Source organism: Triticum urartu, chromosome 7, assembly GCF_003073215.2.
Source record: "Triticum urartu cultivar G1812 chromosome 7, Tu2.1, whole genome shotgun sequence".
Lineage (NCBI taxonomy): Eukaryota > Viridiplantae > Streptophyta > Magnoliopsida > Poales > Poaceae > Triticum > Triticum urartu.
The window spans coordinates 677,034,991-677,051,235 of record NC_053028.1 but is presented as its reverse complement, the minus strand read 5'-3'; the positions used below and the strand labels follow the sequence as shown (position 1 = coordinate 677,051,235).

The 16,245-nt window shown below is 47.3% G+C and overlaps 1 protein-coding gene across 1 annotated transcript; it reads left to right on the top strand.

The window, feature by feature from the left end:
• Positions 1 to 11,400: 11,400 nt before the first annotated feature.
• Positions 11,401 to 13,512, top strand: LOC125524358 (L-type lectin-domain containing receptor kinase IX.1-like). The gene has a single exon (XM_048689422.1). It carries the CDS (start codon positions 11,401 to 11,403, stop codon positions 13,510 to 13,512), a length of 2,112 nt encoding a protein of 703 aa, XP_048545379.1.
• Positions 13,513 to 16,245: the final 2,733 nt, after the last annotated feature.

Here is a 16,245-nt window from a genome sequence, read left to right as displayed (position 1 = left end):
AGAACTCGGAGGTGTCGTGCTTTCGGTACTTGGATCAGTCGGACGTGCACTAGTAGAAAAAGGGTCAAATGTGAAGCACATTAGTGTCGGTTTGAATTTGAGCTAGCACTAATGCGACCATTAGTGCCGGTTCCAACGGCTAGGCGGGCGGGCATCATTAGTACCGGTTCGTGGGTAATATTTAGTACCGATTCATGCCACGGACCGGTACTAATGAGGCTGTGTCAGGCTATGGTCAGTCTGGGGCCCCCACGAAGACCTTTAGTACCGGTTCATGCCATGAACCGGTACTAGAGTTTCTTTGTAAGCTGATTTTTAGTCCCACCTCGCCAAGAGAGAGGCAGTATGAGCGGTTTATAAGCCGTGAGTGCACAGACAATGACGAAGAGTTGCAATGCTCACCTACATGTTGATTAGCTTCAAGCCTTGCGGAATAGCATATATTGCACTGAGCTATGTGCAGTGCAGTCTACACTATTCCGAATGGCTTGAAGCAAATTAACCAGCATTGCACCTCTTTTTTATTTTTAATAACTTATTTGAAGTCCGGACTTCTTTTGTGTTCAGTATGCAGCATTCAAAGCGACGTCATCAATTTCCAACATGTTCTGACATCATTTTTTGTTTTTCAGTCATTTACCTAATTGTTTAGAGAGCTAAATGACCGTGAAATTGAAAATCACTACAAAATGAATCCTGAAAATGTTGAAACTTGGCATGGTATCATCATATCACCCGCATAGCATGCGCGAAAGAGTAGAGAGGGTCACGGCAAAAACTGGACGCACTTCGTGTACAAACTGGACAAACTCTTTCAGAGTATCAGGGTTTCGGACGAGAACTCATCTGTTACATGGCCACTTCAATGTTTTTTAAACTTATTTGAACTCCGGACTTCTTTTGTGTTTAGTATGCAGCATTCAAAGCGACGTCATCAATTTCCAACATGTTCTGACATCAGTTGTTGTTTTTCGATCATTTACCTAATTGTTTAGAGAGCTAAATGACCGTGAAATTGAAAATCACTACAAAATGAATCCTGAAAATGTTGAAACTTAGCATGGTATCATCATATCACCCGCATAGCATGCACGAAAGAGTAGAGAGGGTTAGGGCAAAAACTGGACGCACTTCGTGTACAAACTGGACAAACTCTTTCAGAGTATCAGGGTTTCGGACGAGAACTCATCTATTACATGGCCACTTCAATGTTTTTTAAACTTATTTGAACTCCGGACTTCTTTTGTGTTTAGTATGCAGCATTCAAAGTGACGTCATCAATTTCCAACATGTTCTGACATCATTTTTTGTTTTTCGGTCATTTACCTAATTGTTTAGAGAGCTAAATGACCGTGAAATTAAAAATCACTACAAAATGAATCCTGAAAATGCTGAAACTTGGCATGGTATCATCATATCACCTGCATAGCATGCGCGAAAGAGTAGAGAGGGTCATGGCAAAAACTGGACGCACTTCGTGTACAAACTGGACAAACTCTTTCAGAGTATCAGGGTTTCGGACGAGAACTCATCTGTTACATGGCCACTTCAATGTTTTTTAAACTTATTTGAACTCCGGACTTCTTTTGTGTTTAGTATGCAGCATTCAAAGCGACGTCATCAATTTCCAACATGTTCTGACATCAGTTGTTGTTTTTCGGTCATTTACCTAATTGTTTAGAGAGAGCTAAATGACCGTGAAATTGAAAATCACTACAAAATGAATCCTGAAAATGTTGAAACTTGGCATGGTATCATCATATCACCCGCATAGCATGCGCGAAAGAGTAGAGAGGGTCACGGCAAAAACTGGACGCACTTCGTGTACAAACTGGACAAACTCTTTCAGAGTATTAGGGTTTCGGACGAGAACTCATCTGTTACATGGCCACTTCAATGTTTTTTAAACTTATTTGAACTCCGGACTTCTTTTGTGTTCAGTATGCAGCATTCAAAGTGACGTCATCAATTTCCAACATGTTCTGACATCATTTTTTGTTTTTCGGTCATTTACCTAATTATTTAGAGAGCTAAATGACCGTGAAATTGAAAATCACTACAAAATGAATCCTGAAAATGTTGAAACTTGGCATGGTATCATCATATCACCCGCATAGCATGCGCGAAAGAGTAGAGAGGGTCACGGCAAAAACTGGATGCACTTCGTGTACAAACTGGACAAACTCTTTCAGAGTATCAGGGTTTCGGTCGAGAACTCATCTGTTACATGGCCACTTAAATGTTTTTTAAACTTATTTGAACTCCGGACTTCTTTTGTGTTTAGTATGCAGCATTCCAAGTGACGTCATCAATTTCCAACATGTTCTGACATCATTTGTTGTTGTTTGGTCATTTACCTAATTGTTTAGAGAGCTAAATGATCATGAAATTGAAAATCACTACAAAATGAATCCTGAAAATGTTGAAACTTGGCATGGTATCATCATATCACCCGCATAGCATGCGCGAAAGAGTAGAGAGGGTCATGGCAAAAACTGGACGCACTTCGTGTACAAACTGGACATACTCTTTCGGAGTATCAGGGTATCGGACAAGAACTCATTTGTTACACGGCCACTTCAATATTTTTTAAACTTATTTGAACTCCGGACTTCTTTTGTGTTCAGTATGCAGCATTCAAAGCGACGTCATCAATTTCCAACATATTCTGACATCATTTGTTGTTTTTCGGTCATTTACCTAATTGTTCAGTATGCAGCATTCAATTTCCAGAAGAAAATAAATAGAAGAAAATAAAAAAACTATACAAAAAAATTACTCAAAAATAAATAGAAGAAAATAAATAATGCAGAAAAGAAAAAACTATATAAAAACTACTCAAAATAAAATAGAAGAAAATAAATAATGCAGAAAAGAAAAAAACTATATAAAAAATTTGTTGGCGCGCTGCCCAGTGGGCCTGCCAGACCTAGGGTGTGCAAATGCAGGCCCAGAAGGGCCAGCAGGCTCACATGGCAGCGCGCCCTAATTAATTAGGCCCAGAAGCCTGCTATATAGAGGAGTTCGAAGAGGTAGCCGTGGCTGGGTTTATAAACCAGTGCGGCTGCCTTCGCCCGACGAGGTGGGACTAGACTTTGGGGTGGCAGCGCGAGGCCTTTAGTACCGGTTGGTGGCTCCAACCGGTACTAAAGACCACCCTTTAGTACCGGTTGGAACCACCAACCGGTACTAAAGGCCTGCTCTTCCCGCCTCTTGGCCTGGCCAAAGTTGGCCTTTAGTACCGGTTGGTGGCTCCAACCGGTACTAAAGGCCTCTCCTATATATACAACACTGACGAAAATTCAGTTAGATCTCTCACTTCTTTCGTCTCCAACCTCTCGCGCGCCGCTCGAACCCGTCCTCGCCGCCCGTCGTCCGTCGTCGTCGTCGTTGTCCCCGCCGCCGCCCGTCGTCGTCGCCGTCTCGCGCCGCCGCCCCGAACGCCGCGCGCCGCCGTCCGTCGTCGTCCCGCCGCGGTCCCGTACTTCTCTTGCTCTCGCGTATACCCGCCGCGCCGCCGTCCGTCGTCGTCGCACCCGGCCCGTATGGCGGCGCCCCCGCCCGTACGTACGCCGCCGCCGCCGCCCCGTACGCCGGCGCCCCCGATCGTACGTACGGGGCCGCACACATACACACATACACACACATGCATATATACGTACACACTACACACACACACATAAACACACACATACACACACATTTTTTTTACTTATTTTCTGTTTTTTAGAAAAGTTAATTAGATGATCGAATGTTTGATTAATGTCGAATGTTAGATGAATTAGCTAGATAGAAAATTGTAGAACTAGAGATTTGAACTAGTTGAATAATTAATATAACTAGTTTATTTTTAGTAAGAAAATTATCGAACTAGTTTATTTAGGTATATGAGATTTGAACTAGTTCAATAATTAATATAACTAGTTTATTTTTAGTAAGAAATTTGTCGAACTAGTTTATTTAGGTATATGAGATTTGAACTAGTTCAATAATTAATATAACTAGTTTATTTAGGTATATGAGATTTGAACTAGTTTAATAATTAATATAACTAGTTTATTTTTAGTAAGAAAATTTAGGTATCTGAGATTTGATGATCTAATTAAAATATTATTTGTTAATGAGTTTTTCTGTTTATTTAATTTTTTATATATTTTGAGTTTATATAAATGTTAGATTAATGTCGAATGTTAGATGAATTAGATAGAAAAGTTAAATATATAGTAATGTCAATTGTTAGAGATGAATATAGTTAGATATATTAATGTCAAATGTTAGATGAATATATATTTGGCTAGATATTAATTAATGTTAGATAGTAATAGGTGTTTAATATTTCACCTATATGAACATAGGAAATGTCATCTGACGACGAAAAAGATTTCATTATGTGCGAACACTGTGAAGACCAGCGCGGCCTGTGCGGCAGAAATTTCCTTGTTGATGGTAGGCGCTTCAACATCAAGATGGATGAGACATTCGAAGTTGATACAGTAAGTCACTTTGTCAATTATTATTTGAATGCAAAACTTATGCTTCATTTGCTTCAACTTATAATTTTAAATTTTCACTATTCTACTAGCGCATCCCCTGCCATGCAAGAATTTTTGTCTTGGATAAGATAGGTTTTAGTGCTATAGATGATATGGAGGTAAAGAGAGTTTACTTGAAGACGGAGCATGGGTATACTTTCAACGTCAAATTATATAATGGAGACACATACACCCATTTTGAATGCAAAACTTGGCAAACACTATGCAAGGCTTATGCATTTGAGCCTGGTATGGTTGTCACCTTTGATATTCGTCCGGAAGATGATATTGAAGGTAATATAGACATCTGGGTCGATGTGCAAACGCCTCCAGTTCTACCATTATGTGAGTTTTTCTCAACCACGCATGCATATGTTTATGTCTTTGATACAGTTTATTCAAAAATAGTTGACAACTAATTTGTATTGTCAGCTTATTTCGGTTCAAGCAAACATGTCCGGTGCTTGGTAGACAGGACCTACTACTGCCCCGGGGCTCAACTAAACTGCGAGGAGATAAGTCATTATGTTTCATGGCTTGAGGATCTTAATACTGTCAAGACAATTTTTTTTCTGAACTTAGAAATGTTAGTACTCAAAACGTGCGACCAATGGTGATCGTATTGAACTACGGTCACATCTATAATCGAAAGATGGTAAGATTTTAACTATTTGTCCTTAATTAGTGCATCTTTTGCATACATTATTTTTGAAGCTAAACTTTCATTGCTTAGTATATTAATTACTATACGATGTTCTTCAACAGGGACTTCCGATGACAGTTGTGCCTCAGTGGATCGAGACTAAAGGTGACATGTCAATGGTTAGCTTACGGCCAAGATATCCTACATTGCACATGAGTGCATTCAGGATTTCTGAAAGCGAAGAATGCTTAATAGTGAAAGATTGGAGAAAAATTGTTAATGATCGCAGAGAAGTACTAGGGGGCAGCAAGGAGAAGCGCAACCCAAGATTAGGAGACAGATTCATCTGCATGCTCCAGTATGATGAATCAGGAGAGCTATACATGTTCTATGCTATTCTACCTGACAGGGAGCAGCACTAGTTCATGCTCTTAATTAGTGTCTCATGTCCGTGTCCTGAACTTCGATGTTGGTGATGATTATGTTGAACTTGATGATATCTTTGCTTCTGTTACAAAGTGAATGTTTCCTCTTTAAGCTAGCCAGTGTTGGTGATGATTAGATAGCTAGCGGTAATGACTATGATGATTAAATAGTGGTAATTAGACGACTACGATGATTTTTAGCTAGCTAGAGTTTATTTATTAATATGCGATGATGATGATGATGATGATGATGACGACTACAACTCATTATAACGTAAAACAATCCTAAATTAAATTGATAACACAAATTTAATTGAAAAATACAAAATAAAACAAAAACCCACAAACATTTAGTATCGGTTGGTGTTACCAACCGGTACTAAAGGGCTCCCGGCCCCCGGAGCTGGCTCGTGCCATGTGGTTTCCCTTTAGCACCGGTTCGTGCTGAACCGGTACTAAAGGGGGGGGGGCTTTAGTGACCACACTTTAGTGTCGGTTATGGAACCGGCACTAAAGGGCCTTACGAACCGGTGCTATTGCCCGGTTCTGCACTAGTGGTGAAGACGTACGACTACATCAACCGCGTTGATATAACGCTTCCGCGAACGGTCTACGAGGGTACGTAGACAACACTCTCCCCTCTCGTTGCTATGCATCACCATGATCTTGCGTGTGCGTAGGAATTTTTTTGAAATTACTACGTTACCCAACAAGGAGGAGAAAGGAGGAGGGAGGAGGAGGAGAGAGCAGGAGAGGGAGGAGGGAGGAGGAGAGAGCAGGAGAGGGAGGAGGGAGGAGGAGGAGGGGGCCACCGGAGAGGGAGGAGGAGGATGGGAGGGGGCTGCCGGCGGATAGGAAGGAGAGAGGATGGCCGCGGGAGGAGGGAGAGATGAGGGCGGCGAGAGGAGGAGGAGGGAGGGAGGGAGGGGAGGGCGGCGAGAGGAGGAGGGAGGGAGGGAGGCAGCACCTTGGGGGCGACGACGGCGACGACATGCGGCGAGTGGAGATGAGAGTGTGTGAGGGAGAGTGAGGGACGCGCGCGGCGTGGATAAGATACCCGTAGTAGTAGCGCTTGTCCGTAAACAGCGCCATTGCTACGATCATTAGCAGTAGCATTTTTTCTTAACCAACGCTACTACTAAGGCTATGATCGTTAGCATGTAAAAAAGGTATCAAATTAAAAAATGCATTGGTCATCATCGATCTTTTTGTGTAGAATCCGAATTGTCAATAGGAATCTTCGCCGGCCGGCCACAGATCCTACACATAGAGTTTAATGAAGACCAAGTGGTTGTGATGGTTTGAGAAGCACCCTATTTAAGGTGGTAAAAATTCTGTTCGCGGAGCGAGGTGGGACTAAACTTTGTTCTAGGAGGGGAACTGAATTTATCAGTAGCGCTGGTCGGGGAAAAGCGCTATTGCTAAGATTCATAGTAGTAGCGCTTTCAAAAAGTGAGCACTACCACTATCCCTAGCATACCTGGAACGGTCTGTCAATTGTAGTAGTAGCGCGTTTTATAGGTTCAACGCTGCTGCTATGATCATAGTAGCAGCGCCCATGCTGCCGAAGCGCTACTGCTATGTAGCAGCAGCACTTTCCTTGAACAAGTGCTACTGGTGAACTCCTATGTATAAGCATTTCCCTAGTAGTGCAGTTGTGGATGAAGTCGCAGAGTTCGGTGTTCATGGTCCCGTAGAACCATTTCTTCACGGCCTTATTGATGATTTTTCCATAGCACATCGCGCGACGGTCGGTGAAGTCCGGTGTGAAATGGTCGGCGACGTCGTACTAGTGGGCCGTCTCAAGCAAGAGCTCACGCCACACTGAGTAATTTGACCCCTTTATGTCCAACCGCACCCCCACGTAGTGGTGAATATTGCCCCCTCGACGCGGATGACGTGATCCATGTCCAGGGTGGGGAAGAAGTTTGAGGTGGGCGGCGCGGCCTCAAGAGGAAGGGTGGTGGTGGTGACCACGGGCAGCTCTGGGAGGGAGGAGGCAGGGAGAGGTGTGTGTGTGGAAGAGAGAAGCAGGCAGGGAGAGGAGAGGACACCATGGGAGGAGAGGGGGGAGAGGAGGCCACCAGAGAATAAGCGGCGGTGGCAGCTGAAAAGGCCATGTCGGAAGCGATGGCGGATCACTCTGATACCATAATTAGAAATGGATTAGAGATGGCAATGTACCGCACTTGTATTCATCCAAAATGGGGAAACTAAGAGAGAGAGAGAGAGAGAGAGAGAGAGAGAGAGAGAGATACAAGGTGCATAGTTAACAAACTAACAGCCTATCCTACTCCTCAGTGAGTGAGGCCGCAGCATACATGGCGCATGCACATGGATAATGGTGATTAGATCAACCAGTAGACTTTTTTTAGAGAAAAGGCGTAAAGCCCGACTTCAAATTAATGAAGCCATCAACCGGTTAGGATACAAAAGTTTTAATACAAAGGAGAAAGCTTGAAGAAAAACTGAAAGAAAATTGGCGGCGTGCCCACACATTGCAGAGATAAGCAGCAATGGCGAGCATGGCACCAGCACATCAAAAACAGGATCAAGCTGCCGGAGAACTCTACGCAAGCTAGAACAGCAGAGCAACTGCAAACAGTAGACTGCACATGTGAAGACCGAGAGGACCCGAGCTGCATGGAGAAAAGCATGGCTCCAAATCTAGCTGCCCCGAGCCTTGCCGGAGGGGAGATCCAATCGCCCCTATGTCTGAACCATGCCACAACATGCAGACGCCGTCCACCGGCCGGCTGCCCAGAGCCGAACTAGATGAAGAGCCGTTGAAGGATTGCAGGGAGGCCACCTCGTCACCACCATAGCCGCCATCCCGGAGAGCAGAGCAACGCCGCCGCCGCCACCAAGCACCTTACCGCGAGACCACAACCTCACCCTCCCTTGAAAGCCGCCTCCAAGGAGGACCGAGACGCCACAGCGCCACCGTCGTTCGGCATACAAGGCCAAGGCTTTCGCCCAGGATCGTGGGAGAGGAGGAAGGCGGTGACGAAGAAGCCCGACACGCCCTCAGGAGGGAGATCGACACCGGAGCGCCGTCGTCGTCAGGGTCGACGGGAGGTCGACCAGGGGTTTCCCCCGTTCTAGGACAACCACCACCCACCCTCATGTGCCAGATCTGGCGGCCCGGAGGAGCAGCGCCCAGATCGGCGAGGGAGTACCACAACAGAGGAGAGGAGACCGGGAAGCAAGCCAGCCGAGGCCAGCGGCGCAGCCCGCAGCAGCGACGAGCCTCCACCGCCCATCGCCGCCCACACGGCCAGTGGGAACGGCCAGCACCGGCGACGCCATCCGCCGGACGAGATCGGCGCGCCCTCGCCAATCAGGGCCGCCACCCTGAGATCCAAGCCCCCCTACAGCGTAGAGCAGAAGATGCTCGCTGCCACCTTCATTGGCAGCCGCGGCGGCGGGGAGGGGAAGGGGGGAGGGAGGGGGACAGCGAGGCTAGGGTCAGGTCTCTCTCGGGTCGCCCGTGAGGGGCGACGCGAAGGGGGGGGAGACGTGGGGGGGGGGGGGGGGTCCGTCCACAGCCGGTAGACTAGCTAACTAACTTTAGTCTAACATCATGATCCCTTGCACCCAAATATGTGTCATCAATCTACCATCCGACGGTCCATCTTCAAATGTTCTACTTTTCCAAATCTGGCTCAGATTGTATTGTAGTCGTTCCCGAGTTAAGCCAATGTACAGTCAAGTCGGGCTGGACTACCCACGTGACCGCCGCCGCCCCCTGCTTCCTACCGTCCACTCGGCAAGCGTTGCGTGATCTCTCGTAGTTACTAGCGCCGCCGGTGAGCACCGCTGCCTCTGTTTGCCCCCCTCCTTTAATCCTGGCGGGCAGCCCCCACTGTCAGCCTCAGGGCTTAAGTGAGCCTTATTAGTGTTGGATGAGATTGACATTGACCCCATCATATCCTCGTTAGTGTTAGAAGAAAATCTCACGGTGATATGTCTATACTATTGGATATGAATATTTTCTTAGATGCATTTCAATGTTTATTAATATTTCGAATATGAGCATATTGATATTATTTTGATAGTGCTTCCTATTAAGAGCCCCAAGTCTTATTCCCGCCTTGCCCCCGCCCCAAAGAAACTCAAGGCTGACCGTGAGTGATGTTAGGGGTTTGGGGCAGCATTGGGTCATGCATGCGCTCTCCCTTGCCCTCCTCTATACAGCGACTCGCAGCCCTCAAGGGTTTTGTGGGTGTTCCCCCGCTATTGGTCTTCAACCAAATTAGCAGGGGAGTTCTGGAGCTCTTTTCGGCCCAATTTCCTCTCAGTTGTTCACTCTTTTTTGTCTACAATAATTCCCACTCATTTAAGTGTGTGTGTGACCCTAGAGCCTCACATATATACGGTAATGCACAAAAACACCTTTTTGTCAATAATCGATAGCTGACCCTATAATTTCCCATATATGTGTATAAAGATCGCACCGAAAAAACCTTTTAGCAACTATTGTATGATGCCTTTTGCCCCGTGATAGGGTCGAGCTGAAGGCAAGGTACTCATCCTTGATTACAACTCGAGGTACGTGCACCAAAATCCCCCAAATATGATTAACTCTTCAATCATAAGTATGCCCACACAATTCCAAAAACCAATCACTTAAGCTCTGCATCACCGGAGGAGCAATTCTCATATTGATAAATCCATGACCTTCGGCATGCTTTTGCTAAGCCTGAAAACCATCTTTACGATATCCTAGTAATATTTGGTGATCACTAAGCAGACCAGTTTAATATCATGAGTATGAGCCTGATCTAAGGTCTAAGGATATAGACATATATGATGCATATGAGATATATAGTGATGACATAAAAAAGACGATTTTCTGGCAGAACGTGTCTGTCCAATGTCAGTTCAACTAACGGGCATCCATAATGCCGGTTGATATCTCCATATCTATGACCGAAAAACACGGTCATCAATCAATATGTATGCCAGTCTAAATGTATGTGTTTACATACATTTTCTGACAAGGGGTGCATTTAGAATAATATATACTTGAATACATGCTGATGGTGTTTCACAAGCAAATTCATTAACAAATTATTACAATATTATTCATTGCACAAATCATGGAACAACAGAAAAATAAACATTTTATTATGGCTTCTAGGCACAATCCCAATGTAGACATGTTACTATATAGATTAGTGAGAAGTATCGAATTGATGGTGCAGTGAGTTGCTTCAAAAGTCCGAACTGATGGAGAGTGGCGAGCCTTATATTTCAACATTCTCCTTCACGTCTAGGCTTTCTTAGTTTCTTAGACGTGGGATCGATCTAGGCCGCAGAATCTTTTTAAATACTACGCTAGCAGGATTTTGAACTCAAGATCACTTCACTCAGATACCTTATTCAATTCATGCTTCAATCATTTGTTTCAAAAGTCCAAAGTAATGGAGGAAAGCAGACAATATATTTCAAGAAAAGGGTTAGCTTGCCGGCCGGCAAGCGTCACACACTGACACCGTATATTGTCTCTCCCGTCTCGGTCGCCGGCAGATGGTGCTCTTAAGTATAAACAAAAAAGATAAGTACATGTAAGAACAAAAGATTTGAGTGCATCGGCCAGTTTATTGAAGCTGGTGACTTTTGTCCTGTGCAACCATTTGGAGCTCCGCCCGAGCCGTGTGCTACCATTGGCTCTCCGGTTGCTTTCATGTGCTATCACGCACTTCTGCTTTCGCGTTAAAAACTTCAAATTTGACCCTCGAGACTATTCCCCTAACATTAATAGTGCTCAAGCTTTCCTCCTTCCAAACACCAGGCCATGGGCTCTCGCCGTCCTCCTCCTACCACCCTAGTATTTGTGCTGCTGCTATGCCTCTACTATGCGCCGCGCCGGGCCTTCTCACTCTTCTTCGACCTCAACTTCTCCAACCAAAGAGACGGTTCATCCATCGCCGTCGACGGCGATGCACTCGTCAGCACGTCGTGGCTGGAGCTGACAAAGAACACGCGTGATGAAAACATTCAGAGCAGCGTCGGCCGGGCATGGTACGACCACAAAGTGCCGCTGTGGAGCAGCGCCACCGGCGAGATGGCTAGCTTCACCACCACCTTCTCCTTCCGAATCACCCCGGACAAGGACAGCCTGCCGCTGACAGGCGACGGGATGGCCTTCTTCCTCGGGAGTTTCCCTTCGGTGCGCCCGCCCCGGAGTGCCGGCGGCGGCCTCGGCCTCCTCCCGACCGACACTAATGGGACAGGGGACGGCCGAATCGTGGCCGTCGAGTTCGACACTTTCTACAACTCCCAATATCGTGACATCAACGGGAACCATGTCGGCATCGACATCAACTCTGTAAACTCCACGGCGTCCACGAGCACGGCGAGACCGGGCAAGAACCTCACGTCGCTCCATGTTATGAAAGCCACCGTCAAGTACCAGAATGACTCCAAGATGCTGGCCGTTGGTCTCCTCATCGATGATGCCTTCTACCAGGTCAGTACAACCGTCGATCTGAGAAAATACTTACCGGAGGAGGTCTCCGTCGGTTTCTCCGCGGCCACTGGCGAAGTCGTCGAGCTGCACCAGATACTGTCATGGTCATTCAGCTCCACGCTTGAATCTCCACCTGCCGAACCCCCTCTCCCAATTCAAACCAGCAGCCGCAACATCCACAATAAGTTGGTACCGATCCTAGCATCTGTCCTAGTTCCTCTGCTTTTTTTGTTGGTCTGTGCGACCGCAGTGTTGGGATGGCGGCGACACAAGAAAAGAAGAGCAAATGAGGACAGCGAAGAAGAGTGTGACGACAGAGCTGACCTCGAGAGAGGTGTGGCTGCCGGAGGCCCCCGACGGTACATGTACCACGAGCTGGTCACCGCAACGAGTAACTTCGCCGAGGAGGAGAAGCTCGGGCGAGGCGGCTTCGGGAGCGTTTACCGGGGTCACCTCACGCTCACACCCGTAGCTGCTGTCGGTGGTGACCAAGACCGCCGTGCGGTGGCGGTGAAGGTCTTGTCAGCGGAGTCGTCGGCGCAAGGGAGGAAGGAGTTCAAGGCAGAGGTGAGGATCATCAGCAGACTGAAGCATCGCAACCTTGTGCAGCTGCTGGGTTGGTGCGACAGCCGCAAGGGGCTCCTCCTTGTCTACGAGCTCGTCGCGGAGAGCAGCCTCGACAAGCACCTCTACAGCAAGGACGGCACGTATCTAACATGGCCACAGAGGTACAACATCATCCTCGGTCTGGGGTCGGCGCTGCGCTACCTCCACGGAGAGTGGGAGCAATGCATCGTCCACGGCGACATCAAACCGAGCAACATCATGCTCGACTCATCGCTCAGCACCAAGCTCGGGGACTTCGGGTTGGCCCGGCTCATTGACCACGGCGCCGGGTCAATGCAGACCACCAAGGCCGTGCTAGGCACCGTCGGGTACATCGACCCAGAGTTCGTCAACACGCGCCGCCCTAGCACCAAGTCGGATGTCTACAGTTTCGGCATCGTCCTCCTAGAGATCACCTCTGGCCGACGGCCGGTGATGGAGACCCCGGAGAGGTCTTTCACACTGCTCAGCTGGGTTTGGGGCCTGTATGGGAGGAATGCGATCCTTGACGCGGCGGACGAGCGGTTGAGGGGTGACGAGGCTGATGCTCGATGGATGGAGCGGGTGCTCGTCGTCGGGCTCTGGTGTGCACACCCAGACCAGGGCGAGCGGCCGTCCATCGCGCAGGCCATGCACGTCCTGCAGTCCGACGAGATGAGGCTGCCGGCGCTGCCGCTGCACATGTACAGGACTGTGCCGGACCCCGCGTCGTCTGGCCCGTACGGGTCTTTCTCCGTTGACAGCTTGGGTTCCAGTTGCGTTCGCTCTTCTTCGGTCAGCATCGGCAACATCACCCATTTCTCTGAGTCGTCCTCGACTGCGTTGCTATGACATTCCAAGGATATAGGTAGACTCACCCAGATTTGTAATAAGGACGTCTCTAGCTGATTTCCTAAAAGGCTAGAGAACTCCTAACCCGTATAACAAAAATGCTAGACATACAAAGATTTACAGGCTTTTACAAGTTCTTTTCATCTAACAACCAATCACAAACCTCCCCCCCTCTGATTTTCAGGGGGTGGGCCGTCCCGCTCACCTATTGACCAATGAAGACTAACCATCCTGTAAAAGCCCGTAAACTGTTTGTACGTGTAGCATTGCCGCCCGTATAAAGGAGTAAAAAGTTTACTCCTCGACTCAGCGCGCGCCTAAATATACTCTGCCAAGCGTTGGACTAGAAAAACTTTGTCGGCGGAGTCGTCGCTGCAGGGGAGAAATGAGTTAAAGCCAGAGGTGAGAATTATCAGCAGACAGAAGCATCGCAACCTTATTTCAGCTGCTGGGCTGGTACGACAGCTACAGGGGTCTCCTTCTCGTCTATAAGCTCGGCACCGAGGGCAGCTTAGACATGCACCTCTACGGCAAGGATATCCGGTATTTGACATGGCCGTAGAGGTAGAAGATAATCCTTGGCTTGGGATCCGCGCTACACTACCTCTATGGGAGTGCGAGCAGTGCGTCATGCATGACGACATCAAGCCAAGCAACATCATGCTTGACTCATCGATGAGCACCAAGCACGGGGACTTCGGGTTGGCCCGGCTCTTCAACCACGACACAGGGTTGATGTAGACCACCAAGGCCGTGCTCGGGACAGTTGGGTACATCTATCTGGAGTTCTTCAACACGCGACGACCATGTACAACTTCAGTGTTGTCCTCCTGCAGCGGAAAATTCGGTTACCGCCCGGTTCCCGCATTTCTCGCTACCCCGCGAGAAAGCTGCGTACCGAGCAAAAATATTCGATTTTTTTTGAAAATTTTGAATTTCAACAGCGATAGTCTGGTCAAGTAGGTAAGCTACCGTGGTCTGGTGGTAAACATGGCTAGGTCGAGTCCCGGTACTTTTTTGCTTACCAACTCTTAAATAAAAATTCAAAAGCACAATTGGAGATTCGATCCTACCACTGCGCCAACAACAGCTTCATGAACTAATTGAGCTCAGTGCTAATATATTCCTAGCTCAGAAAATTTTGAATTCAAATTGCATTAAAAAAATTCGAGCGGTATTTCCTCGGAATTTCACGGTAACCGTGGTATCCGCGTTTCTCGCCCACCCTCGTATTTTCTTGGGATCCGGTAGCCAAAACGTTGGTGACAAGGCGGACGAGCGGTGGATGGTGCGGGTGCTTGTCGACGGGCTCTAGTGCGAGCACCCTGGCCGGTACGTCCTGCAGTCCAATGAGGCCAGGCTGCCAGAACTCCCATTGCACATGTACAGGACTGTGCCAGGCCCTGTGTCGTCCTCTGGCCCATATGAGGCTTTCTCCATTGACAGCTCCACCTCCAGCTCCAGTGATGTTTGCTCTTCTTTGGTAACACCGGCGACGGCGGTCTTTCTTCCGGCTCGTCCTCAACTGTGTTGCTACGACATTCCGAGGATCTAGCTAACTGATTGATCCAAATTTGTAAGTATGGTGACCATAATATGTAAGCATAACACTAAACTTAACGTTAGGGGCAACAAACATATATGTCACATTTGAACCAGCTGACAATTATTTTAAAGATGGTGGTAACCCCAACCTCTGCATTGTTATGATGCATACGACCGTTTCTTTTATTAAAGTTGACATAAGGCAATCGGGTTGAAAACATCAATAAATGAAGTACAGAACATAAGCAACCACAATACACTCATTATAAGATATGAATAAAGCATTGAGACTAAATCTACTTCTTCCGCAACAACGCCTTCAATAATGGATGAACACCCACACCTCGCCTTTGCCGCGTCTGGCCTTACACAACTAGGACACATATTTTCATTCTGATTGCCGAGACTAACCACTGGAGAGAGAGAGAGAGAGAGAGAGAGAGAGATGTGTTGTCTGGGATTTCCTTTCATGTCGATTACAGTGCGGGTCTCGACTTTGTGTAGTCTTGCAGTTAGCAGTAGGGTACCGGTTGGATGGCTGTCGGATTCTCTATGGGCGTTGATCCCTAGTAGTGGCTTGACCAGCGTCTTGTCCCCAAGCCGCAATGCTGGGAAATCTCACGTGAAGCTCCTTCAATACATGCTTTTGTGCGGCTTTGGTAAATTAGACCATTGCACAAGGATCCCCGCAATGGTGGAACCCCCACGACATTTGGTGCGGCGATCCAATACATGCTTTTGAGTTTGCAGCGATAGTTGATCGTCAGTGAGGCGAGGCAGTTCCTGGTGCACGGTACTTGTCGTTGGCACTCTTGCACACAACTGTGAACATGGAAAATGGGATGGTTCTTCTGATGCATGTCCGAGCAGTTAGAAGTCCATATCTTTGATTTCTGAGTGGCTCCAACACTCGGTATGGCCCAAAGTAACGAAAGACAAGTTTTGCATTGGCTTTGCGCGCCAGAGAAGTTTGTATGTACGGCTCCACTATGTACATTTATGCTCAGCAGAATCCTTCATTGGTTGCTGAGCTCGATGAAGATGTTGACGAAGCAACGATGTCATTAGGCGGAAATGTTGCAGCCAAGTTTGAAGCTTGTTCCCTACTGGAACAGAGGTGTCTGATACCCCCATAGAAGCGTGACTGATGTCCATATAGAGCCAAGAATGGCTGATATCCATGGAGGC